This window comes from Parasteatoda tepidariorum, chromosome 8 (assembly GCF_043381705.1).
Source record: "Parasteatoda tepidariorum isolate YZ-2023 chromosome 8, CAS_Ptep_4.0, whole genome shotgun sequence".
Classification (NCBI taxonomy): domain Eukaryota; kingdom Metazoa; phylum Arthropoda; class Arachnida; order Araneae; family Theridiidae; genus Parasteatoda; species Parasteatoda tepidariorum.
The window spans coordinates 59,976-85,491 of NC_092211.1; the positions used below are offsets into that span (position 1 = coordinate 59,976).

Sequence of the window (25,516 nt, forward strand, 5' to 3'; positions counted from 1 at the left end):
ATAAAAAACAAAACAATATAACCATAAATAAACATGGGTTAATATTTTTTACCAAGATTATCCCGTTAAAAACCCAACCGTGCTCTGATGCCAACTAAAAATATATAAATTTAATTCCCCCCATTAATAATAAAAATTACAGATATATGATGTGCCAGTACACTCAAAAGGTACCAGTGTTGCACCATTCAGATAAGACTTACATTTATGTAAGTTTTTTTTAAAACTTGTGAATATATATATAGTCTTGTCTAAAAAGATGAAAATGTTCATTTTTAATAATTAATCACTAAAGTGTTATAGATAACTCAATGACATGAAAAGTTAAAAAATGAAAATGAATTCATAAGTAACGCAATTAACTTGAGAGAAATATAAGCAAAAAAACACAGAAAGCTTCAAATGAAGATTTTGCTGCATGTGGAAAAAAGCATGGCAAAAACCCGTTTTCGGAGATGAGAGGACAAAAACACATTTTTGATACAAAATTGTTCCTAAAATTGAAATATATATAATTAAAAAAAATTATTCCATATACATCATAATATATCATTTTAGTAGCTTAAAACATTGATCGGAAAATTAGTGATTAGTCTCCTTGACAGACATATGTGACAGACATGACACATATGACAGACATGAGTGAAATGAACATATTTTGAATTAATTATAACTATAATTTAAAGCATAAAATATCTATCAACATGAGTAGTTAATTAAAATATAAAAGTATCAATGCAATTTTTTAAATCTGCGCACCCATCTTAAATCTCTCTTTAAATATAGTGCAAGAGTGATATAATGTAGAATAGATACCAAAAGTTATTATGAAGAAGTAAAAAAAAAAAAATACAATTTGCAAAAAAAACATTCATTTAAGGATTCTAAAATGAAAAGAGGTCAAAAACTTTCTGTCTGATAATAATTATTACCCTTATATTAATATTTTAAAAATATTTAATTAGTAATTTAGACAATTTGGTTTTTAATAATTTTGTGCCACTGTACTGGCAAAAACCACTTTTTACTGGTAAAATCTCCAACTCTGCTCATTATAAAATAAAAAACAGACACGTTGTAATTGCTTGCATTTTAATGAGCATTTTTTGCATGTGATTATACAAATATATACAATTCAAAGATAAAGTCTGATGAATATGTTCACGTTCAAAAGATCATTCAAAACATTCTTTCAGCAATCAAGAAAATTCGCAGCCATAAGTAATTCCAGTGATATTTCAGGAGCAATAGGAAAATCGGGAATTTCAGACGAACTGTTCGTATATCGTACCTTATAGACAAAGTATTGGCAAACTTTTTGCAAAACATGAGATGGTATTTCACGAAAATTTACTTCGTTAGATTCATTCTCAGAAAACTGACCAGGTCCACTTAACATAGCTTTTATTGTCCCAGATGTAAGAACATATTCTCGTTTGATAATAAATTCGTGACCGTCGGATGAAATTAGCTTAACATACATAGCATCAGGACCTTCACATCCACCATAAACATCAGCATCAGGCATTTTTAAGATAAAAATTTCCCAATAAAACACAAAATATCAATATATTACTGAATTAAGGAATAATTTTATGTAAGATGAGATTTTTGAATCAAGCTTCGCGTGCCTTAAGTGACTGTTGCCACGAGCAACGAATCACTATATTTCACAGTTAACAATTAGCTAAAATAAAAAGTTTGTCTAATTTAAATTTTTCTTAAATAAATAAATTGTGTGATGATTCCTGGAATTATCTTTTTTGTATTAAGGAGACAAAAAAATCTATTAATTATGCTGTTTTTTAAATATTTAATCTAAACATTAGCACCTTTATTTAGATAGAAATAGATAGCCGGAAACGATCGAGCAAATAATTAGTAAATATAACCAATTCAAAACAAACGTGGTGTGAATTATTGTTATTAGAAAATATGGTTAATATTTCTTATTTTCTGATGTATTTTTAATATAATTAGTTAAAATCATCATATTGATCTTACTTTTTAATTGTAGGGCAAAGGCACTCCAAAGTTTGCCGCTCCTAAAAAAGTCATTAACTTGACAGATAATCGAATGTAAGTAGCTTACAATTTCACTAAAAAGAAAATACCAAAATAAAAACTGGTAAGGAATATACTATGAAATTATTATTATAGAAAATTCAATTTTTCAGTTACTGAACAATAACAGCGAAGATCAAAATTTTGTATAATATATAATTTTCACTTCTTCATAGACCAATCTTATCATGTTTATGAATTATTTCCATTAATTGTTTTATTGTGACAATATTCTAATAATTCTTTTAGCTGTGTACTTGTTTCATGGGGCTCTAAAAAGACCTATTGCTATTATATCTATTTTAGAATGTTATGAACCTATTACCCCAAGTAACTGAGCATTACTAGCATCAATAGTTTGATACCTTTTAAAGCTTCCTGAAATAGATAAGGATTTATTTTTATTTAATTTTGAAGTAAACTGAAAGAAATCAATGTCTACCTTTATTTAGATCTGAAAGATTTCATTGAATGAAAATATTAACAAAATTAAAATTAATGAACTTCTTTTAGTTTTCTTGTTTTTGCATAGCATGTTATATACCTGCAAAATGTTCACATTTTACCTCGTTACCAACTTCTCATCCCGATATTAATAGTTTATACATACTTATTTACCTTTATGTTGTGATTTTTATTATAGATGTAATTTTAAATTTAATTAGGATTTTAATTTAATTTTTTAACTAAAAGTAATTTTTCTTCCAAGGTTTGTAGGTGGTAAATTTGTGCTAAACACTTTTTTGTTTGTGCTGTCTTTTGTTTGTAACTCAAGAATTTAGGGTATAGGTGTACCAATATCTGAATATATTATAATATTGTATAATGCAACCTAATAGTATGTAGGAATAATATTTAAAAAAAAAAAAACTCAGTGAACTTTTCCAAAATTAATATGAACCCAGTATAAAGAGTTACCATTTAGCCAGGTTTACAAAACTGTGGTCCCTGTGAAAAAGAATATGAAAATCTAGTGTGAAATTACTTCTACAGTGTAGCATGTTATGTGTGTAAGCCAGAGCCGGATTAACCTATAGGCACACTAGGCACGTGCCTAGGGCCTACGAAAAACTTGGGAGAAAAAAATTTGTTGACAAAAATAATTTAGCTTTAAAAACAACAAGTGTATTTTGCACAAAATTATGAAGATACAAATAAAAATATAATATTTTTCGGTAATAAATTATTTTGCAGAATCTTATGATCTAATATATTACTTTTTTGCGATTTTTGGATTCAACGAAATCTTGTATTATGCTGTCGAATTCCAAACTACGCAAAATGTCGTATTCAATAGACATAAGTGCGAGCGATGCCAAACGATCTTGATTCATTGTTGAACGCAAATAATTTTTTATCAATTTTAATCTGGAGAAAGATCTTTCTCCTTCTGCATTTGATCCAAGAATCGACAAATATATTCTTAATGCAATGTGAACGTTAGGAAAAGTATTCACAAGTTTATCTTTAATTTGAGCCTTCAACATTTCTTGTGCAGATTTATGTTCATACAAATTTGAAAATAGTAAAAATTCATCTACAAAGTTTTCCTCTAAATCGGATGAGTAAATTTTCACCAAATTTTGCGCTTTTAGTTTAATCTCAGATTTTGACAAATTTTTGTGAACAGGAAAACCGAAATTATCGTACAAATCACTGTAAGCTTTACGCCTTTTAGTCATTTCTGAAATTAATACATCTAAAATAGCGTAATACGTTTGCATACGAAGAAAATTTTAGCATATATTTTGAAAAGAGGGGAGGAGTGGGGGAAGGAGGGGAGGGCCCATAAACGGCTGTGCCTAGGGCCTACGAAAGGTATAATCCGGCTCTGGTGTAAGCACTTAAGTTTATTATTTTATATCTTTGCTATATTTATTATAAAATTGTGTAGTATTAATGACCTATGCCAATCTGTATTTCTTTCCAATGTAATGTTTGTACATTTTGTTTTCAGAAACAAAAAAGATCGAGTCATAAAGAAGAAAAAGAAGAAGGATGATCAACCGAAAGTAAAAGAAGTGTATGTAATGCCTTATTTATTTATTTAACAGTTAATTCCCAAAATTAGTTTTCACTATTTGCCAAATAATAATAAACAAAATGGAATTAAGAGTCTACCGTAACTCATTCATTACAATTCAAAGTTATTCAGTTTAATGGTAAAAATTTTGTATAGATTCAAGTAGCCCGATACTTCCAAAAAAAAAATTTTTTTTTTTGGGGGGGGGGGCAAATTGCGACCNAATTTTTTTTTTGGGGGGGGGGGGAGAAATTTCAAAACTAACTTTCAATTTTGAAGTAGGTAATTTTTGTGTTAGTTGCACTGAATGAAAATCCTATGGTTAATAGCATTTTTAAGTCCAAATTTTTCGTAAGAAAAAAAAATAGAAATAACAAATGAAACAATTAGTAGCAAGAACATTAAGAAAATAAAAATTTCTTTAAAAACTAAAATGAGTTCCTAATCTTTTTTTTTTTTTTTTTTAAATAAAAATTATTTGTCATTAATTTCTTTTTTATATTTTGGTTGTATATAACATTAGAGGTACTGATATGTAGGAAGAAAAAATTATGTATTGAAAGTGTTTAATGTTAACCTAACCTGCTTAAAAAAATTGCCACTAGTTGGCAAAAAGTGGATACAAATAAAATTAATCTTATTGGCCATTAGAAAACTTCCCAGTTTTTTTCCCCTTTATTTAATTTGAAAATGGTTTAATACTATTGCTGTTATAGATAATGTTTAATTTTGTTGTATTGTTACTGATTTGAAATGTTGAAAAATATGGTTGAGAATTCTGATGCATTAGACAATTCAAATGTCTGTTTTATATTGCTATTCGTCACATTTTTTTAGAAGCTTATTTTTTTCCATAAATGTAATTGTTTGTTATACTTATAATAAGAGTTTTTTTTTTAAATATGTAATTCTTTTTTCAATTTAATTTTAGTGCACAGTACTCATCAGCGTTGTTTTTCAAATATAACACCCAACTGGGACCGCCTTATCATATCATTGTTGATACTAATTTTGTGAATTTTTCAATAAAAAATAAATTGGATGTTTTTACTTCAATGATGGATTGCTTGTATGGAAAATGTAAGTCAATCTATTTGTACATAATTGAAGCTAAATTGTTCTCAAAAAATAGTAATGTGAAATATAAGACATTTCACACTTTTGACAAGATAAAATTTTCAGTACTCAATGTGTTATTTATTTAAATTTATATTCGAATATGTGTACCGTTTTTCATGCTTTTGACAGTGTTACATGTTTTTACCTGATACAACTTATTATCTGATTTAACTTTAAAAAAATGTATTTGAAAATTTTTAAATAGACTTGTATCAAATTATTTGATTGAAAAAAAAAATAATTTGTGAAGTAGTGATTTTAAGCAGACAATAAAATTATGTTATACTAAAACATAATTTTTATTTAAGCAACAATACTGAACTTCTAAATTTTCTGATCTATTTTATTAAATTTCTGAGATATGTGGTTACTCATACAAAGAAGAAAAAAAAATTATGCTCTTTAAAATTTTATTATTAACCTTAATAATACCAAAATGTTATATGGGCATTTGCAGCAATACACTAAGTGAACTGTATTTTGGGAAGAAAGAGACTTAATATTTATGTGTTTGTCACTGATGTAAATTTTGAAACAAGAAAATTGTTAAGGAATTTTGGCATATTTGTACCAAAATTTATTTATGCAAATTATTATTTTTTTCTAAAGAGGACCTTTGTCTAAATATAGTTATTGTATAGCTTACTAAAGATTTAAAAAATATATATTGCGTAGTAGAAATCACTTTGTGTTTAATATCAATCATGATAATATTTTTATTTTATGATATTTTAATCATTAAACCACCTACATTAAAAAAAAATTGTAATTGATTTAAAGTTTTACTGAAAACTACTACATTTAAACTTTTAAATGAATGTAAACTTAGCGTGCTAAAGAAAAGCTTCTTTTTCTGTTACACATCTTGTGAAAGCCTTAAGTAAAAAGTTGATTTATGAATTTACAAAAAAAGAAAGAAAAATTGTTAAAAATTTTTCTAAATAAACTGTAGCACACAAGTATGTTCATACTTTTGTTTTCTCTGCTGCTTTCAAAACAATATAAAATAATTACTTTGCTGAGGCAATAGATTTTGAGTGGAAATTATTTTAACAGTTTTTTATCTACGTTTTAACTTAGAAAAATTGCAATATTAAAAAAAATAATAACTAAAAACAGAAAATGCTATTCTAGTTATGCTTTCTGTTGTTATTACAAAAACTAAAACAAAATAATGTTTATAAGTTTGTATGATCAGAGCAACAGTCTCATACATAATCAGATAATATCAGAATAAAAAGAAATTCAAACTTTGTAATTGCAATTAATGCAAAGTAATATATCAACCATGTAAATGTTTTGTAGGAAATAGCAAAATTTATTTATACAAATTTCCACATGTTTATAATAAAGCTTATGATTAAAAAATTGTTTCTATTATGTATAATATTTCCTACATATTTTGTTGGTAGTTCCTATATTTCCCGTATTGTTGTTGCTATGACTGTTACTGTTATACTACAGTTTAATATCCCAATTATAGAAATTCTAATATCTATTTTTTTTTACTTTGCAGGTATACCTTACATAACAGATTGTGTGCTAGGGGAACTTGAGAAACTAGGCAATAAATTCCGTTTAGCCCTCAAGTAAGTTATGCGCTCAAAGGGTTTAATAGTAGAGTAGTGATAGTTGTTTTTAATCGATTTTTATTTTTTGTACTAATAACTTATCTTTCTTGATAATTGGCTACTTCTTTTCAATTAAAAAATGCTTAAAATAATTTTTTTTTAAAGCCTAATCACTGTCAATTTGTTTCTGTTCCCAAGTGTTAATCATTTTTGTAAAAGCATATATTATTTCCAATATTTGTTTATTTATTAGATAAAAAATTATCAAATATGTTGCTATGTATAAAGTATATGGCTCAAAATTAGTTATTTTTTTCGAACTTTTATTAATTTTTTTTTTTTTTTGATAAAATCATTGTGTTAAAACATAAGAGTTCAAGTGGGCTACTTTTTAATTAAAGCAAATTGTTGAAATAACTGAGTTTCTATGTCCAAGTATTACTTAGATATTGAAAATAAAATATGGTCAATAAAGCCCTATTCTATTTTCAATGTCTGTTTTGTTGATGAAAATATATTTTAAATAAGATATATGTAATTCAAAATAAATTTCTCAAGTGTAATTTTTTTTGTACTAATATCTTGTCTTGTTTGTGTTCAAAATTTAAAATATTGAATTGACTACTTCTAATTTTTGGTAAAAGGGCTCCTTTTTTAGGTGAGTCAAATGCAAAAAGAAAAAATTATTTATTATTTTCTTTCAAACTATATATTGTTCCAAATATGATAAATAAAAAATGTCTTTCTTTGTGCATGCAATGGAGCTAAATAAAATAATAATATAAAATTACATAATCAAATTTGTTAAACTGAAGTAAATTGATTTATGACCACTCACTTAAAAGGTTTTATATTTTTTAAAAATCCTAGCTTTTTTTTTTTTTTTTTTTGCCTTTGCTGCTAGGTATGCAAATAGCTGTTAAAAATTTTTTTTTTTAATCACTACTCACTGTGGAAACTCTTTATCAAAATTAAGTTATTAGATGTACTATAATATATTATTATGTTCTCAGTTTTTTTTTTTTTTCAGAATTGTCAGAGATCCCAGATTTCAAAGAATGGCCTGTATGCATAAGGGGACATATGCTGATGATTGCATTGTTCAAAGAGTAACACAGGTGTTTTTCTCTTATATTTTTATGATTTTATTTTAATCACCCTCCAGGACAGGAAAAAATCTCGAAAAGTGCTGTTAACTGAAATTTTTGATGATTTTAGTCCATAAAAGTTCTTTATTGGACATATACTAGTAAAAATGGCTGAGTTTTTTATTTTTAATAATGATATTGTAATTGTCTTTCTTAATGCAAAAATTTATTATTAGAAGTAGTACATAAAAGATTAAGCAAAAATTAAGAAAATGCTTGTTTAATTTTTGACAGGTTTGTTTATTTATAAAATTAAGTTTCTGATAATTTATTCAAATGAGTATTATTATTATTTGCTAAAATGTACCCAATCCAATGGTTTTTTTTCACCCTTTTTTTGTCAAAACGAAGTTTTCTTCAATTTAAAACGTTTAGTGTATCGAAAATAATAATAATAATAAAAAAGTTAATGAAATCCCCCACTTTACAAAAGAAATTATCCTATCTAACTCTTAAACTAGATAATATTTCATCCATTTCCTCCCTGTCTTTAAAAGCATGCTCAGCTTATAAACGTGAATTATTTGAATTTAAGATAAGTTTCAGCAAAGCTAATTAATTGTTTCACTAAACAGAAGTAGGCAATACTTTTCTACCAAAAAAATTTTTTGTATATATTTACTTAATGGACTATTTTTTCCCCTTTTCTTTAAAAACATATGCATTAAATATTCTTACTCATAATGCAATTTCATATACTGTATTTCATGAGTAATTATTTCTTTGTTTTTTCTATTTTATAATGATTTATATTTTTGTAATTTTTTCATAAAAGATTATAATATACATAGCTTACAACTCTATTGGTTTTCCAAGTAGATCACTGGATTTTGCCAGTTTCTGCTGGTTTAATAAAAATTTTCCTAGTTTTTGTACGTTTTAGAAAATTCCCTGAAATTGTCTAAGTTGCCTAAAAATCCCTATGCAAATTGAAATTTTCCACAGATTATTGCTTGCTTGAATATTTAAGTAAGTGTTACTAATGCATAATGAAGCGAGCCTCATTTATAAAAATCAGTTTAGAACTTTTTTTTATCCCGCAGTGGACTAATCATAAAGACATGGTTCCCAGTAGAACACCAAAGTCAAGCATTACTGGCTACTATCAGTAAGCAAGTGGGTGACTACCTTGATCAGTCTGAATCAGGATGTGGGGTGCACAATATCGGTCCTCTTTAAACTCTGCTACTATGAAGTTCTCGACTTCACGCGCCTGACGACTTGCGCACAAAATCATCAGGCTACCAAATCAGGATTGCCATCCCCTCTGCAGGGGATCGAATGGCTTGTCTTTTGATCATCCTCAGGGATGTTTCCCAGACCGTCGCCAATAGCCCATTTTGCAGCTCTTGTGTGACGTAAATAAAGTACCTACCTACCTTAAAACTTTTTTTCTTTCAAAATGTCCAGCTTATTTCGTTCACAACTCCCTTTTTAAATTATTTAAAATATCTTAACTTTAACTATCTTTGATCAATTAAGTTCTTACCACTATTCAAAATTATGAGTAAACATAGTACATAACATTTCAAGTTCATTTAATGTCAATCATAACAGGAAAATATTGCAGTTTTTCTAATTTGATGACTATGAAAATCCCTAAAATTCCCTGTGTGTAAAATATTTAGTACATTTATGCAACAATTATCATGAAATTTATATTGTTTGGTAAAATCTACTGCATTTTTGCCTATCCATGTTGGCAGCTATGTATGCATTTATGCAATTCTCTCTCATTTTGACAGAATTAACTTTTGGTGTAAATTTTTTTTTTCATTCTTGATATTTATTTATTTTCTAAATAATGTTGTACTTTTTTTCGTATGACCCACCAATGCAACTTCCCTTCCATTATAACAACTAATGGATGAAGTCCCTTTTGCTATTTCATAGCCATTGAACTTTTTTTTTCCAATATAGTGACAAAAATGTAATCATTTGATTTAGGAAAAATTTCATATTAATTCTTTAAATTATATATATATATATNATATATATATATATATATATTGACATTACAACACAATAAATATGAGACAACTTGAATCCGTTTGAATGGACATAACCCCCTACATTCTTATCTTGTGAGTTCATTTACTGTTATTTTGACATATGTTATTTATAGGAAATGACAGCATCAAAACAGCAGATTACTTTTAGGGCTTTTTTTCACCTAAGAAGAATTATCTTAAAGTTTATTTTTGCATATATATTAATGTAAAAAAATTGTGTTGTTCCCAATTTCAGTTACAAAATTCTAATCAAAGTAAAGTATTGATTTGCTAAAATTAGGCAGGTATATTTTTAGCTAGTGGTTAATATTTATGGTATTTTGCGAACTCACAGTATAGTGACTTTACATTGAAGCTTCTGTTTTCGACCAGACCACATTGGTCATTATATTGAGTGTATCAATTTTTCGTTATTTTGCTAGTCTTTATTTAATTTAAATATTAAAAAAATTACCAAATAATGTGTATTTAATTATCCTTTATTTAACCATAAATTTATTTTGTTTCGGTTTTGCCATTATTTAAAATTTTGCTCTTTAATACTTTCATTTGTAAAAGAGAATGACTTAATGACTTTTATTAAATGTTATAATTGCATGTTTTTTTTATTTTTTTATTTATTTATTTTTTTTTATAGTCATAAGACTTGTGATTAAATATTTTTTTGTGGAGATCTTAGATTTTGAATAGATAAATAAGTATTACAAAATCACTTGTTAACTGAATTACAAATATCTTAGAAATTAATAGTTTAAATGTAAAATTATGTCAATAAAAACTATAATGATGATGAAGCTATATTTTAAATTGCATTTATTATTATCAGCATTTTTTAAGTTATCATTCAATGTGCTGAGATTCACACAGATTCAGTACTAAATAAAATAAATAAATAATAATAAAAATATAACAATTTTTAATAATTTTAGCTCAAGCATAACATTATTTTCTCTGTAATTTAGTCAGTAAATTTAGTCAATAATAACTGTAATTATGATAAAGATATATTTTAAATAGCATTCACAATTATCAGCATTTTTAAGTTATCATACAATGTGCTGAATTAACATAGATTCAGTACTAAATAAAATAAATAATAATACAACAATAATTTTTCATAATTTTAGCTCAAGCACAACATTATTTTCTCAGTAAGTTTATATGTATATATAATGAGGTAGGCTAGTGTCAACATCAACAAATGTAATTAAATAAAATATTTCTATTATTTATCACTCAAAATATATATAAAAATTTATCAGATTGAAAAAACTGTGTTACACCTTTCATATGCTGTTACATAACATCGCATGTGATTTCTAAGTTGTGAATTAAAAACAGGTTTTGAGGGTGGGAATAAAATTCTTAATTGCCACTATTCTATTTATTGCTTTAATAGTCACATTTGATTTGCCCTTTCTTTAATTAACCAATAATCAGCTTAAGTAAGCAAATGACTCCATAGGACTAATACTAGTAGCAATTGGAGTTGCTTCAAATGTGTAGGTTCCTAGGGCTTAATAGTGATCATGAATTCAATTTCATAATTGATTTATGAAATTGGTAAATTATATTATATGAAATAGTTGTAATGAATTATGTTTTTAATCATTGCTTGGAGAGTTTTTTTTATTTTAAACTTTTGTGCTAATATTAAATGTTATTTTAGTATTTGTTTTTTCTTTCTTGGGGGAGTTATCTGTTTTGCAGTAAGAAACTGATGAAACTATAAAACTGAAGAAACTATAAAACTGAAGAAACTATATGAAATTATAAGGAACAATAAGCAGGAAACCTCGTTTTTTTTTCTCTAATTTTGAGTTTTTCAAAATATGGATATAATATAATTATATCCACTAATTATTTTTTTAAAATTTTTGATGACAATCATTTTGTACAAATGAAGAAAAAAAATCATTAACTTAAATAGCTGTTGGAATTGTTTTTGTCCCATTGTCTATTATTTTATTTCCCCTACAAATTAATTTGAAAATAAAATCTTATGTTATTTGTTTATTTGAAAAGAACCTTCAAACCGCATGATTTAATAATTGCTCTTATAAATTAAATACTTATACTGTATTTTTTAATCAAATTTCTTAAATTTTTTACAAAAAAATATTAAGAATTTTATTTTAGGCTTTTTTATCAAGACAGTAAACTAAATTGTGCTGTTCATTATTCTATGCTTTTTTGTTATATACATATCATTAAATTAATAAATCTTTGTTTCCAGCACAAATGCTATATTGTGGCAACCTGTGATAAAGATCTGAAGAGGAGAATTCGTAAAATTCCTGGTGTTCCTATCATGTACATTAATAAACACAGGTATGTTCATTTCACATATTTTAGTTACCTGTATTGCTTTTTTTCTTTTGTCTAAATCCTTGACTAATTTTTATGATATGCAAGTATGGAAAACATACATTTTTTTATATTTTTTATTTTCTCTAGTTGGGCATTTTTCTAATTTTACTTTCTGTGTTGTGTATATTTGGTGGAAATAATAATAAGATAATTTGTATTCATTTTAGATATAAATTTTAAAGTATGTAGATGCTACATTAAAGAAGTGTTTTATATATTTGTAGTGTATCTACCACTTCAAAATTACAACTACAATTCACTAGTATATAAGACATGTTAACTCGACTCTATGTCGGGGTACCTTTTCATAGATGAAGGTTGACATGATCGATTACTCCTCTCCCCATATTGGTGACCTTTGGACGTGATGTGACCACGCCTACCTTGGCAGTAACGCCCACTTCGATATGAACACGCCTACTTCGATGGATGATCTACATTGAACAGTTGACTTGCTACTTGTGACAGCGACATTATCCACCTCCTCGCACTGTTGCTACTCAGTCTCGATCGCGCACAACGTCGGCTTGCATACACTCGACTGCTAACGGCAACACAGGACTGACTACAACCGTGAAGTTAAATACACCTCTCACATTCAGCACTAAAAAAAAATACGGTGATCTTAATACAGCTCTCCCGGCTTCGCACAAAATAGCAATGAATCTACTAGTGGCATCCATTCATCGAATTCTATCATAGCTATAATTCTGGTGCGGGGGTACTGTAGCGTATCTACCACTACAAAATTACAACTACAATTCACTAGTATATAAGACATGTTAACTCGACTCTATGTCGGTGTACCTTTTCATAGATGAAGGTTGACATGGTCGATATCAACGCTCCCCCACATATTTGTGTATTAAAAGTAAATAATCAAAAATTATGAGCAGGTCCTTATTTAACAATAATCAACACTTCTTTAACATAGCACCTACATACTTTAAGATTTTTATATAAATTTATTACAAATTATCTTGTTATTATTTATATTATTATATATCATGTGATAATTTGAAATAAATTTATATAAAATTCTTAAAAGTTTGTAGGTGCTATGTTAAAGAGGTGTTGATTATTGTTAAATAAGGACCTGCTCATAATTTTTGATTATTTACTTTTACTACGCAAATATATAAAAACTAGTAAATATAACTTTAAATTATTCATTGGTAAAGGGTTAAATCGGATTTTAGAATTTTAGAGAGTTCAAGATAGCTTACTAAGGAATTATTCATTACTTTATTATTGTTAAGGATGATAAAGTGTACCTCAAACCCAAATTCAAACAGTTTGCAAATATATCTTTCACCAAGTTTAACCTTGTTTGTTTTCCTAGAATTGAATGATTGTGAAGTACTTTACTTAATAAATTCTCTTTCTAATAAAAACTCCTTTGACTNAACAATAAATTAATATGCAAATTAAAAACTAATGTGTCTGAAAGGAGACCAACTGAAATATATGAAAATCCCCACTTTACAAAAGAAATTTCACGAAAACAGTGTTTTTACTTAGCACCTAAATTATATAATAAATTACCATTTCAGTTGCAAAACATCCAAATATATTCTTCTTTTAAGCATGCTTTATTTCAATTTGTAATGAACATTGACAATTTAGATCTCTATTTTTCACTTTAAAGGAAGCATTTAATTTTTTGTACCAGTCTTGTGCCAAGCCAAATGAATTTCTAATGTTACCTTTGTTATTTTTTTATATAGTTTCATGCATTTTTTTTTTTCTTTTTCTATTATTACAGTGGTCAACAATATATGACGTCTTATGATGAGTAAAATAATTTATGATTGTAATATCGCCCCCTCCCCCTTTTTTTTTCTTTTCTTTTTTTTAAATTTATTGTATTACTTTTCTTTGCCGCCTGGACAGGATTTTCCTCTTGATGACGAATATATATTCTTTGTATTTATGTGTTTTTGTTCCCAATAAAGTTATATTTGTTTGTTAAAAAAAAGAAAAGAAAAGTATTTAACATATAAACTAAGGTTTGTGTGTGCTACATAAGTTAATCTATTCTGTAAGTCTATCTGCATGCATAAAAAGCTAAGTTCTGCCACATTCATCTTCTCACTTCCCATGAATTTGAAAAGTTGAAATTTAGATTTGCTCTTTGTGAGATAAAGGAAAACTAAAAAAGTTTCATTGCAATATTCTATTGGGTGGATTTTAAATTTGATGCATTTTTGATCGTCGGCAAATGAATATTTTATTTATAAAATTTAATAACCTGTTGTGTTTGAAGTTTGTGATTTTCAAAAATGTATACAATAAATAGTAATTCTATAATTTTTTAAGAAAGAGCAATCCTAGAAAATAGACTGTCCAAAGTGACCAAGTCAAACTTCTTTTTAATATATTACTGATTTCCAATATGTAAGATAACTTAAAAACACTTTTGTGTTTTGGAAAAGTTATTTTTATAACACATCTAAAAGTATCTTTGATTGTTATTTAAATTTCCTAATTCTTGGTTATTTTTTGTTGTCTAAGAGAAGTGTTTGGTCTTGTATCAAAGGTAATCATTTTTAAGATTATGCAGTAGATGTTACTCCCACTTTTTAATATTGCTTTATTAATTCAGTATGTGATAGTAATCATTTTAAAAAACAATTTTTTGAAAGATTCCTTTTGAAGACTTTCACATTTTCAAAAGTTTTTTTCTTTCCCTTATGTTGCCCAGTCTGTTATCAACTTTTTAAAGGAACTTTTTTAGCTTCTTGTCACACATAAAGTAAGTCTGTAAGCTATATTTGAGCCATGATATATGAGCTTAAAAAGTTTACACATAGCATTAAAAATATTCAATTATATTAAATTCTATGGTGCGTTATCTATTAATGTATAAAAACTGGTTGGTTAAAAATCATGTTGCTTATAAGAGATAAAAACTATTACAATATTAGTGGTTTATGTTATTGACAAAAATTAGTGGGGCAATTTGTATCCTGCCGTTCTTAAAATTATTAATGATGAGTTATTTGATCCCTACGGATCTATATTTTAATTCAATCTTGATGCTGTATATTAAAATATGTGCTATAAAAAAGATGATCAATTTTATTTTTAAAACAATTTCAGTTTCAAAAATGTTTCAAATTTTAAAATCACCCTTTAATTATTAGGGTAATCTATTAAGAGATGAGCATTATTATGTAGGCTGTTAGTTTGAATAAATTCAGTGCGAGCCTATTTTTAAAACATTTTATTACAAATTTAATAGAACAACGACAAACAATTACACTGAAGAGAAAAATTAAAAGCCCTTCGCTCCTCTTTATGATATGCAATGTTGTAATTTTATCTTATTATATTAACAAACACTCTATTATTCGAAACTAGTTTAAACATTTTTTTTAAATGATTATTTTTCTGATCTTTTGGTTTAATAGGGATTGCTGATAATTTGTTTTTTCCTTTTCATTTAAGTATTTGATTAAAGCTCTCTTCTATCAAATGAACAATACATTACTAATAATAGTTTTTTAAGTTGATTTTTCAGGTTTAATAAGTTAATGAAGTTGACATTTTAAAAATTAACAAAGAACTTATGCTTATCTTCTTTGCTAATTCATCTGTATACTAAATTTATAATGTTTGAAAAATATTATTGATGCTGTTCTTATTAGTGTTATCTACTATTAAGTTTTGATAAATAGTTTCATAATATGTATTTAAAAAATGTAGTGCATCAATTTAGTTTGTTTTCTAATAAAATTTTTTCCTTTTCTTTAGATACTCAATAGAAAGAATGCCAGATGCATATGGGGCTCCTCCATTGTAAATAATTATTGTTTGTTAATAAATGTTTTTTTTTTATTTCAAAATTGATGTACTTTTTTACTTACTAATTAACTGTAATTCTTAGGCAGAATGGACTTTCCTTTTATTCCCTGTCCACGATAAGTCCGACAGTGGACTTATCATGGACAGCAGCTCTAGAGCGATGTAAATAAAACTACAACTTTTTACTCCCCAGGGTGCGTAGCATTTTTAAAAAGTGCTTAAAGGTGCTAATTTTCGTTCTTCATTAGTCGTTTTTTAAAAGTGCTTAATTTTCCCTTTTCCAAAATGTGATTTTTTTTTTCTTTACCATGTAAATTTTTGCTTCGAATTACTCAAAAAGCGTGGTTTTCACGTAGTTCTATTCAACCACAATCTATTTCGACTTTCCAGCAGCATGTAGCGTATGAAAGCGCCAATCATTCAAATACTGAACTGGATTTGGTGTGAAGGATTCATGCATTCTCATGAGCGACTCTGCTGCATTTTGCTAGAGAGATAATATTTTCAAATGATAGTTAAATTAATTATTTATAATTTTGAATAAATTTTTTTTATATAATTGTGTAAAGTAATTATAAATTTAAGAAAACTGAATCATTCAGTTAATATTGAATGTACAATTTAAAATAGTGAAATTGTTTTTATGGTGGTTAATGTAATCACGAAAAGAATTCTTTGTCAGGAACTAGTTATTTTATCATGATCATGTAACTAAGAAAACTATTTTGCATTTTCATATATATCTGAGGAAATTGCAACAATATGAAGGAAAACAATTATTAGTGTGCATATCCTAATTATAATATTTTTTTAATGTGCTTGGAAATATTTTTTGAGTGCTTAGAAGGTGCTTATTTTTTGTTGAAAAATTTGTAGCACCCTGCCCCCATCTCGTAATTTTTCAAATTTATGTTTGTCCGTGTACTAATTGACATTAATAAAAATATTTGGCACTAAGTTTTTCTTTATACCCCCCCCCCCCGAGTTCTAGCCATTATCATATTTTTATTTTAAATGTTGTTGAACAGCCGACCCAATTTTCGGTTCACGATTACTAATATTCGACTCCTTGTCCTTGTAATTTTGAACCAATCCAGAAGACAAGGAAACACCTGGATCAGTACCGTGGGATTATTGACTTTTTATGACTTAATTTATCTTCGTGTCTGCTCAATAATATTTTCCGGTGGAAAATTGGGGAAAACCCTTTCCCGCTCAACAGCATTTTTCCTTGGAAAACCTTTTTCATGCTCAACAACACACAATTGGAACACTTCGAGCTCTAGCCATGTCCTTGTATTTCTATTTTTAAACTGTGATTACCGTCCCGCAGTGGACTGATCGTTAAGACACGGTTCCCAGCAGATCACCGAAGTCAAGCATCACTGGTTGCGGTCAATGTGCGGGTGGGTGGCCACTTGGATCAGCCTGCGTAGGGACCGAGGATGTGCGGCATTGGTCTTCGTTAAACTGTTCTACCGTAAAGTGCTCGACTTCACGTGCAGGTCGTCGGGCTACCGAAGCGAAGGGGCCATCCCCTCTGCAGAGGATCAAAATTGTGATGGCATGTCTTCGGATCATCCGCAGGGATGTTTCCCAGACCGCCGCCAATAGCCCATTGTGAAGCTCTAGTGCGACGTAGATGAACAACAAAGAAACTGTGATTACCATTTTTTCTCTCCCTAATAGCAGTTTCTAGGAATAGTGGTTGACAAAGGAAAACAATGTGTAAGGAGATGATTTATTTAAACAGTATAAAACAGTTCGATGTACGTGTTTTATTAATAAATAATTTATGACTCTGAAATATTTTCTACTTATTGATTTTTTTAAAAGAAGTAAAGTCAAATAAGCAATTAAAAAATTTTAGAATTGCTTTTGAGTAAATCGCGAAAAAAATTATGGAGGCTAGAGTAAAAGAAAAAAAAAGAGTCACGTCTCAAATAAATAAAAAATTTACATAATTTTAGATTTGAGAATTGTCGATCAAAAATTTTTTTCCATAAATTTTAGAGTCAGCCTTTCTTCTCCACAGTGAGGCTACTTGACGGTAAAAAAACATTTGAATGTACAACTTTGACCTTGAGGTGTTAGGTTCAAACCCCATGTTGACTAAATTTTTTTTTTAAAGTTCCCCCCCCTCTTTGTATATAGTTTGTCTACGGTCAGAACTCCTCTGTCCCAAAGTCTGAGGCAGGCTGCTGCTATGGAAACAAAAATAATGCATTTTAGGTAGGGTAGCTTCCTTTCACTCTAGGGATAACACAATAGACTAAAGAAAAAGATTCCCTGTTTCTTGTTACCATAGGACTATGGTAACAAGGTTATTTTTGTGTTAACTTTCTTCCATCCAAAATAATTAGAGATGTAACACATATTAGATGCCTTTAAGAGATCTGCTTATGATAAAGATAGTTCAAATTATTTCGAAATTATATTTCGGTTTTAAACAATTCAATTGTGTTACAAACGTTAGAGTTATAGATATCACGAATTATTTTGTGCATATCATAGGACAGATTGATATTTTTCAGTATTAATAAAAATTTGAAGAGAGCCATTTAAGGGATTTTCTGGTCCAGAGGTCCAATGTAAGCATAATTTTTTTCTTCAGTAAAATGAAAAAAAAAAATAAGTTGTATAATGCTTTCATGGTTTTATTTCGTTACTTTTCAGTTACATTTTTTTTTAATCTCCCATCCATGATTACGTAACCAAGTCGAGATACCCCCTTATTTTTTGTTTCAACTTTTACTGCAGTAATCTAATGTAGAATATAAATAGATAATCATGATTAAAAAAAATAGATAAATTTTTTAAATTAATTAAATAGATAATTTTTTTTTCAAGAAGCGAACTTTAATTTCTATTAAAATTTTACTTATATCTTTAAATTTTTGAAACTCTTGAAGAAAATCTTCTTTCCCGAAAATTTAACTTTTATTTCAAAATTGAAATTTTTCCAAGTTTATTTATTTGCCCAATTTTTTGTAAAAATTTTCATTTTAAAATTTCAATTAAATAAATTTAAAACAAGGAGATTTTAGTGTCTTACATAAATCTTGCTCATACTTCATTTCTCATTGCCCTTCCCCTCCCTTTTTAGATGCTTATATATTTGCATGGTCCCTCATTAAATATAATAAAAGTTAAAGAAAAACCTAACAAAAAATCCATCTAAAACCATAAAATTACAATATATAAAAATAATAGGCAAAATATTCTTACGAAAATATGCCAGTTTTTAATCCGTGATCTTTTGAATGAAAGAAGTTTTTGCTGAGCTTTTCCATTGTGTTATCAGGAAAATGAGATTCATTCAACTTTCTTCAAAACGTATTCGAAATCAGCGTCTCAAAATCTATAAAATTTTAGTAAAATTTAGAATTGCACTTAATGCTATTTCTTTGTCAGAATTAAAGCGTCAAAAAATCCAAATTAAAAGAATTTGTTTCCTTTAAAATCAGAGCTGTGGAGTTGGTAGTTGAAATGTTCCACTCCGAACTTTTTCTAGAGGTTGAATCCGACTATTTAAATTTCCCCAAAAATTTTCAGTAAATATTGTTATTAAATAAATATTAATATTTATGTAATAACAATATTCATTGAAAGTTTTGGAGAAAATTTTAATAGTCGGATTCAACCACTCAATCAACCTATATATGCAAGGTTTCAGTGAAAAGTATTTTATTTAAAACTATATTTCTACATACACTCTATAACAAAAAAAATCGACTCACCAAGAAGGAGTTGTCCGATTGAAACGAAAATTGGTGGATAGGAAGACAATGTACAGAATAGTAAATGATTAAAATTTCAGAACAATTGAATAATTTATTACAGTGTTACAGTAACATGTTCAATAAGGTGTTGACCCGCCTCTAGACTGGATACAAGCTGCCACACGGTGTGGCATAGACCGATAAAGCTCCCGGATGATCTCTTGCGGTATTTCAAGCCAAATTCGATCCAATTGTCGAACGAGGTCATCAACATTCCGTGCCAGATGCAATCGCCTTCCCATCATATCCCAGACATGCTCGATGGAAGAGAGATCTGGCAGGCCAGGGAAGAGTAAGAGTTTGACAAGCTTTCAGACAGTTCATAGCAACACGTGCCGTATGTGGTCTGGCATTGCCTGCTGAAAAACCAGCCCAGGGTGCTGCAAAAGGAACGGTAGCAAAACAGGTTTTAGGATGTCGTCGACGTACGCTGTGCAGTAAGTGTACTTCTAATGACGACCAAAGGGTTACGGCTATCAAAGGAAATGGCACCCCAGACCATAATGCTTTGTTGAGGGCCGGTGTGGCGTGCAATAGTGAAGGCAGGATCCCCCCTCTGCCCTGTGCGTCTCCAAACACGTCTTCGATGATCGCCAGGACACAGTTGGAAGCTGGATTCGTCGCTAAAGACTATACGTCCCCAGTCGGCATCGAGCCGAAACATTCATGCATACGAAATTTCAAAGCAATCGGATGATTACTTCTTGGTGCGTCGATTTTTTTTTTTGTTATAGAGTGTATATATTTAAAACTATGTGACTTACACAAATTATATCTGTACAAAATATCGAAATTGTACAATGATAGATCATTGTGATTAAAAAGATATGAATATCTCACACGCGTACAAGAAAATTTATAAGGAACTTGAAAGATTCTCCTTAAAACAAAGTGATTTTTTACTGAATATTCTGAATAACTAATATTCTAGATGAAATCCGTAATATTCTGTATAATAGGAGTGTACTATAATATACTATTACAAATGATGCATAGAATTTATTCGAATATCTTTTTTGATTAACCTATTAAATAAACTATATTAATTTGGTTTTTGGAATTTGCATTCTTTCCCAATAGTTTTCTTTTTTTTTTTTTAACTTTCTGACCTTTAGATTTTTAAACTCCGCTATTTTGCATTTTTAATCTGATCTGTGGGCCCTACATCCTTTTATCAACACTTTGTTTTTTAAAAAATTTTTTTAATCTTTTCACTATTATCCGTTATTTCACATTATTCATTTTAGCTCTTACGACATTCCAACCTCTAGCTCACGATGTACGATTTATCTATGACATTTTTTTATTTCTATGTATTACTTTTCTAATGTTTATCAATTTTAATACTAAGGCATAATGTAACACCATCCTGGCCTAGTTTTTACATTCAACGTTTTAATAATATTCAATATTGTGGAATTTTAACATTTGTTGTCTTTTGACCTTATTACACTATAATGGTCATTTGAACTCATTTTCGAATGTTTATCATCTTTTATATGATTTAGTGTGAATATCGATGTATGTATTCTATATTCCTTAGCTGTTGTCACCAACCAAATAATGTTTGTAATGTGTTTTGCTTTTATTCAATAAATGCCACGGTGGAGGGGGGGGGGGCTTTGCCCGGCCTCTCGACCAGTACGTGTGCCGGTTCTGACCTGCCTCTCCTTTTCAGAGGGGGAGGGCTGTCATGGTAATGAGTCTGTCAATTCCCGTATACCCAAGTTTGGGTGGGTGGGGGTTGTTAAAATCTTTTTCCAATAGTTTAATCAAATATAAGCTCAAAAGTTCTAATTTAAACAGTAGTCTATAATGGAAATATACTTTTTTTTAATAGTTGTCTGAATGATTTTCATTTGATCAAAAACTTCTATTTAGACCTAACTTTTAAAGTCGGTGTTGAGCAAATTTGTTTCCATTTGCGACTCCGCAATGCTGTTCAAATGTTCTTTCATTCCCTGCAGCAGGCCCGTAGCCAGGGGTCCCGACGGACCCCCCCCCCCGAAATTCTGGGTTTCAAACTTTTAAGTCTTTCTTTGAGCCTCTCAGTAAAAAGAAAAACAAAAACTGTCGAATCACTTCACTTGACCTTGTGACTCATCTTTCCTTCGGTTAGACAATTGTTGACAAACGAAATCAATTGTTTTTCAGCATATTAATTTATGCAATTTCTGAATCTACGCAGATTTCATTGACATCGAAAACCTCATGGGAGAAATGGAAGTATGGGCATCAAAGTGGAACCTGCGTGAACCCCTTAGTAGACCAGATACGGCACTTTCAGCAATGGAAGAATGTGACAGTATCTTTTTCCCAAACATTTATTGCTTGTTTTTAATATTGGCTACGTTGCCAATCACCACAGCAACTGCAGAAAGAACTTTTTCTACTCTTAAACGCGTAAAAACAGCAACAAGAAATGCTACTAAAGAATAAAAGCTAACTTTAATAAGCATATTTCGGGACATTCCGATTTGTCCTAAAAAAGTAATCGAAAAATTTTCGTCAATTCCCCGTCGCATGTCTATGTAAACTTTGTTTACAAATTTATTATAATTATTATGCAATATTAATTGAAAAATAATTATTATGTAATATTTTTTAATTACTAGTTTAACTTTTGCAAACAACAGAATGAACAAGATTTGTTACAATGTTTTTCCCCTACTTTGCATGTCTGAAACTGTCGTTGCTTCTTACTATATTCCCCCCCCCCCGAAAAAATATCCTGGCTACGGTAATGTTTGCTTGAGGCTTTGGTAATGTTGGCCGACCTAATACGGTGCCCCTGAAAGAGTGGTCAACAAATCTACCCTTCAGATGCCTGTATGACCTACGTCAGGGATGGCGAACCAATGGCACGCGTGCCATTTATGGCACACGACACGATATTTTGGGCACCCCACCGATCACAAAGTTCACTATGAAGCATATTAACAATTGAATTAAAATTCACGAAAAATTAACAAAAAAATGCACAATTAATGCCAAAAAAGCAATTAATAACCATAAAAAAACAAACTAACAATAAATAACTAACAAAAAAATTAACAGTTTTGCTTAAACTAACGTCTTATAACCCTAATAATAAGTTATTTGTCTTCTAATCTGCAACAACAGAAGTCACACTAATGTTACTTTAAGTTGAATATAACTGAGACATTGCAAAATGCTTTTTTTTTTCGTAGAAAAGTAAAAGTTTTGTAGTTAAGTTTTGAGTTGAAAGTATTTAATATTATTATTTACCCTATAATCACGAAGTCAATTTGTCGGCACGTGTATGACCGCAGTAAAAATTTTTTTAGAGAAAATGGCACGTTGGTGCATAAAGGTTGGCCACCCCTGACCTACGTCATTCTCCAGGTGGGCCATTGAAAAAAAAAATGCTTAAATGTGAGACTTTTATCTTGTTAAAAATGCGAAATTTAGCAATGCTGTCAACTAGACTGATTACCCCATAATTTCCCCGTTAATTACAAATATCAAAATAAAACTTTTTTTTTTTTTTGCATCTCATAAAGAATACGAAATTCATATTTGAGACAGCAACCTTAAAAGAAACGTGTTATTTACCATAACTGTCAAGAAGGCTAATTACGCCGTAATTACTCAGATAATTAGAAATATTTTTTAATTTTTATATAAATCTTCATAAAGAACTCACGTGGTTCTAATTTGAGACTTCAATCTTGGTAATAACGGGCCATTTACCATAACTCTCGATTAGGCTAAGTTACTCCGGTAATTTACAAAGATCAAAGTGAAACTTTCTTAATTGAAATGAAACTTTTTCAGTTCTTTCATTTATCTGATAGGAAACAAGCTGTCGAAATTTGTGACTTCTATCTTGGTAGCAAACTTTTGTTTAGCATACCTTAAAAATTGGGGTAATCACAAAATATCGAAGTTTTTCCTTTATTTTTGAAAAGAATTATATGGTCGAATTGGGACTTCAATCTTGGTCAATCACGTTACTTAGCACTACTGTTAATTAAGCTCTAATTACCTCGAAAATTATAAAATATCGAAGTGAAACTTTTTTAGTTTCTCTATCTCATAAAGAATACATGTTCCAAATTTTAGCTTTCTAACTTCTTGGGAAGTGGGAGAATTAGTGAGGAATGAGTAAATGAATGAGTGAGTTACGGCTTTGCATTTAATACATATAGATTAGTCTTTTTCTCTTTCGCTATGTTTGTCGACGAGTAATTTTTTTTCTTTTGTATTTTATTTATTACACGGATGCATTAAACGTCAAAAATAAGCAAATTCTCCTATGCTTACGCAAGTCGCAAACTCCTTCCTTTTTGTCTTACTATAACTTTACTGCAGCAATTTCATTTTACGAATTTTAGGATTAAAATCAAATAAAATTTCAACTTATTAGGAAAGCATAATTTATGTTTTTAAAAAAAATATTTTATATAAGTTTGAAATTAATCGGAGAAATTTTTTTCTGCATTTTTGGTCTCCCATATGAGTTTTAATTCCAAACATGGAAATTTTCCAAATATAATTTTTTCCGACGTGCCTTTCATTTCATTTATTTATTTTGCGCAGGAGAAGCAAAAGTCAAAAATAAGGAAATCACTTTTCTCCTATGCTTACGTAAGAACTTCGCTACACCCCGTCCTTGTTTTTTAATCTAACTTTGACTTTACTGTAGCAATTTAATTTTACGAATTTCAGGATTAAATTTAAATGAAAGATGCAACTTGGCATAGAAAAAAATTCGTGTCTCAAAAAAAAAAAAATTCATAAATTTGGAAATTCTTTGGAGAAAAAAAATTTTTTTTACTTTCTCCGTTCTCTAAATAAACTTATATTCCAAATTTGAAACTCATCCGAGTTTAATTTTTTTATTGCATTTATTTTGATTTAAAAAAAAATGGAAAATAAGGGCGTTTGGGGTCTTTCTACATTTGACTCTGTTAGACCTCCCGTCTTTCCTTGACAGAAAAAATAAGCAAATGACAAAAACCTCTTTCATGCTTGCGTCGCAAAACATCACCCCCCCCCCCCNCCCCCCCCCCAGAAAAAAAAACTGTTTCTGCTTTAACTTTTAATGTAGTTATCTAATTTTATGATTGAATTAAAATATAATATGTATCTTTGCATTAAACAAAGTTAACATTTTAATTAATTTAAAAAATTTCTAGTAGAATTTTCTTTTGTGTTAAAGTTTATGAATTCGAATCACTATTCGAAGATAATTTTTTTTTTCTATATGTTTTTCTTTTCCCAAATATAACTTTTATTCAAAATTTTAAATTTCTCCTCGCGTAATTTCTTCGTTTCATTACTTTAATTTTCCTTTTTTTTAAAAAATATTTTTAGAAAAGATGGCATTTTACTGTCTTATTTAAGAATTGCTCATACCCTTCCTCCCATCTTATTAACAAACATAAGCAAATCACCCCCCCCCCCTTTTGNTCCCCCCCCCCCCTCTTGTCAGCAATAATAAAGCTAAGTAAAGTATCAACTAATTTTCCCCTTTTTAGGTACGTAATACTTATACGTCCTCAGTAGTTTAAAAAAATAAAATAAAATATGTGTATAATCTATAAAATAGAATTTTATTTAAATGAATTAACGTTTACGTTGATGTAATTCTAGA

The 25,516-nt window shown here is 28.7% G+C and overlaps 2 protein-coding genes across 2 annotated transcripts in view; one reads left to right on the plus strand and one right to left on the minus strand.

The window, feature by feature from the left end:
• LOC107438819 (serine-rich adhesin for platelets) overlaps positions 1-25,516 on the minus strand; it is a gene marked incomplete at its 3' end in the record, with an annotated part of 316,964 nt that overhangs the window by 24,497 nt on the left and 266,951 nt on the right.
• LOC107439793 (FCF1 rRNA-processing protein Bka) lies at positions 1,803-16,155 on the plus strand. The gene is made up of 8 exons (XM_043050783.2): positions 1,803-1,938; positions 2,018-2,079; positions 4,022-4,087; positions 5,019-5,167; positions 6,723-6,795; positions 7,808-7,895; positions 12,174-12,268; positions 16,064-16,155. The coding sequence occupies exons 1-8, from the start codon at positions 1,936-1,938 to the stop codon at positions 16,110-16,112; spliced, it is 585 nt and encodes a 194-aa protein (XP_042906717.1). The 5' UTR covers positions 1,803-1,935; the 3' UTR covers positions 16,113-16,155.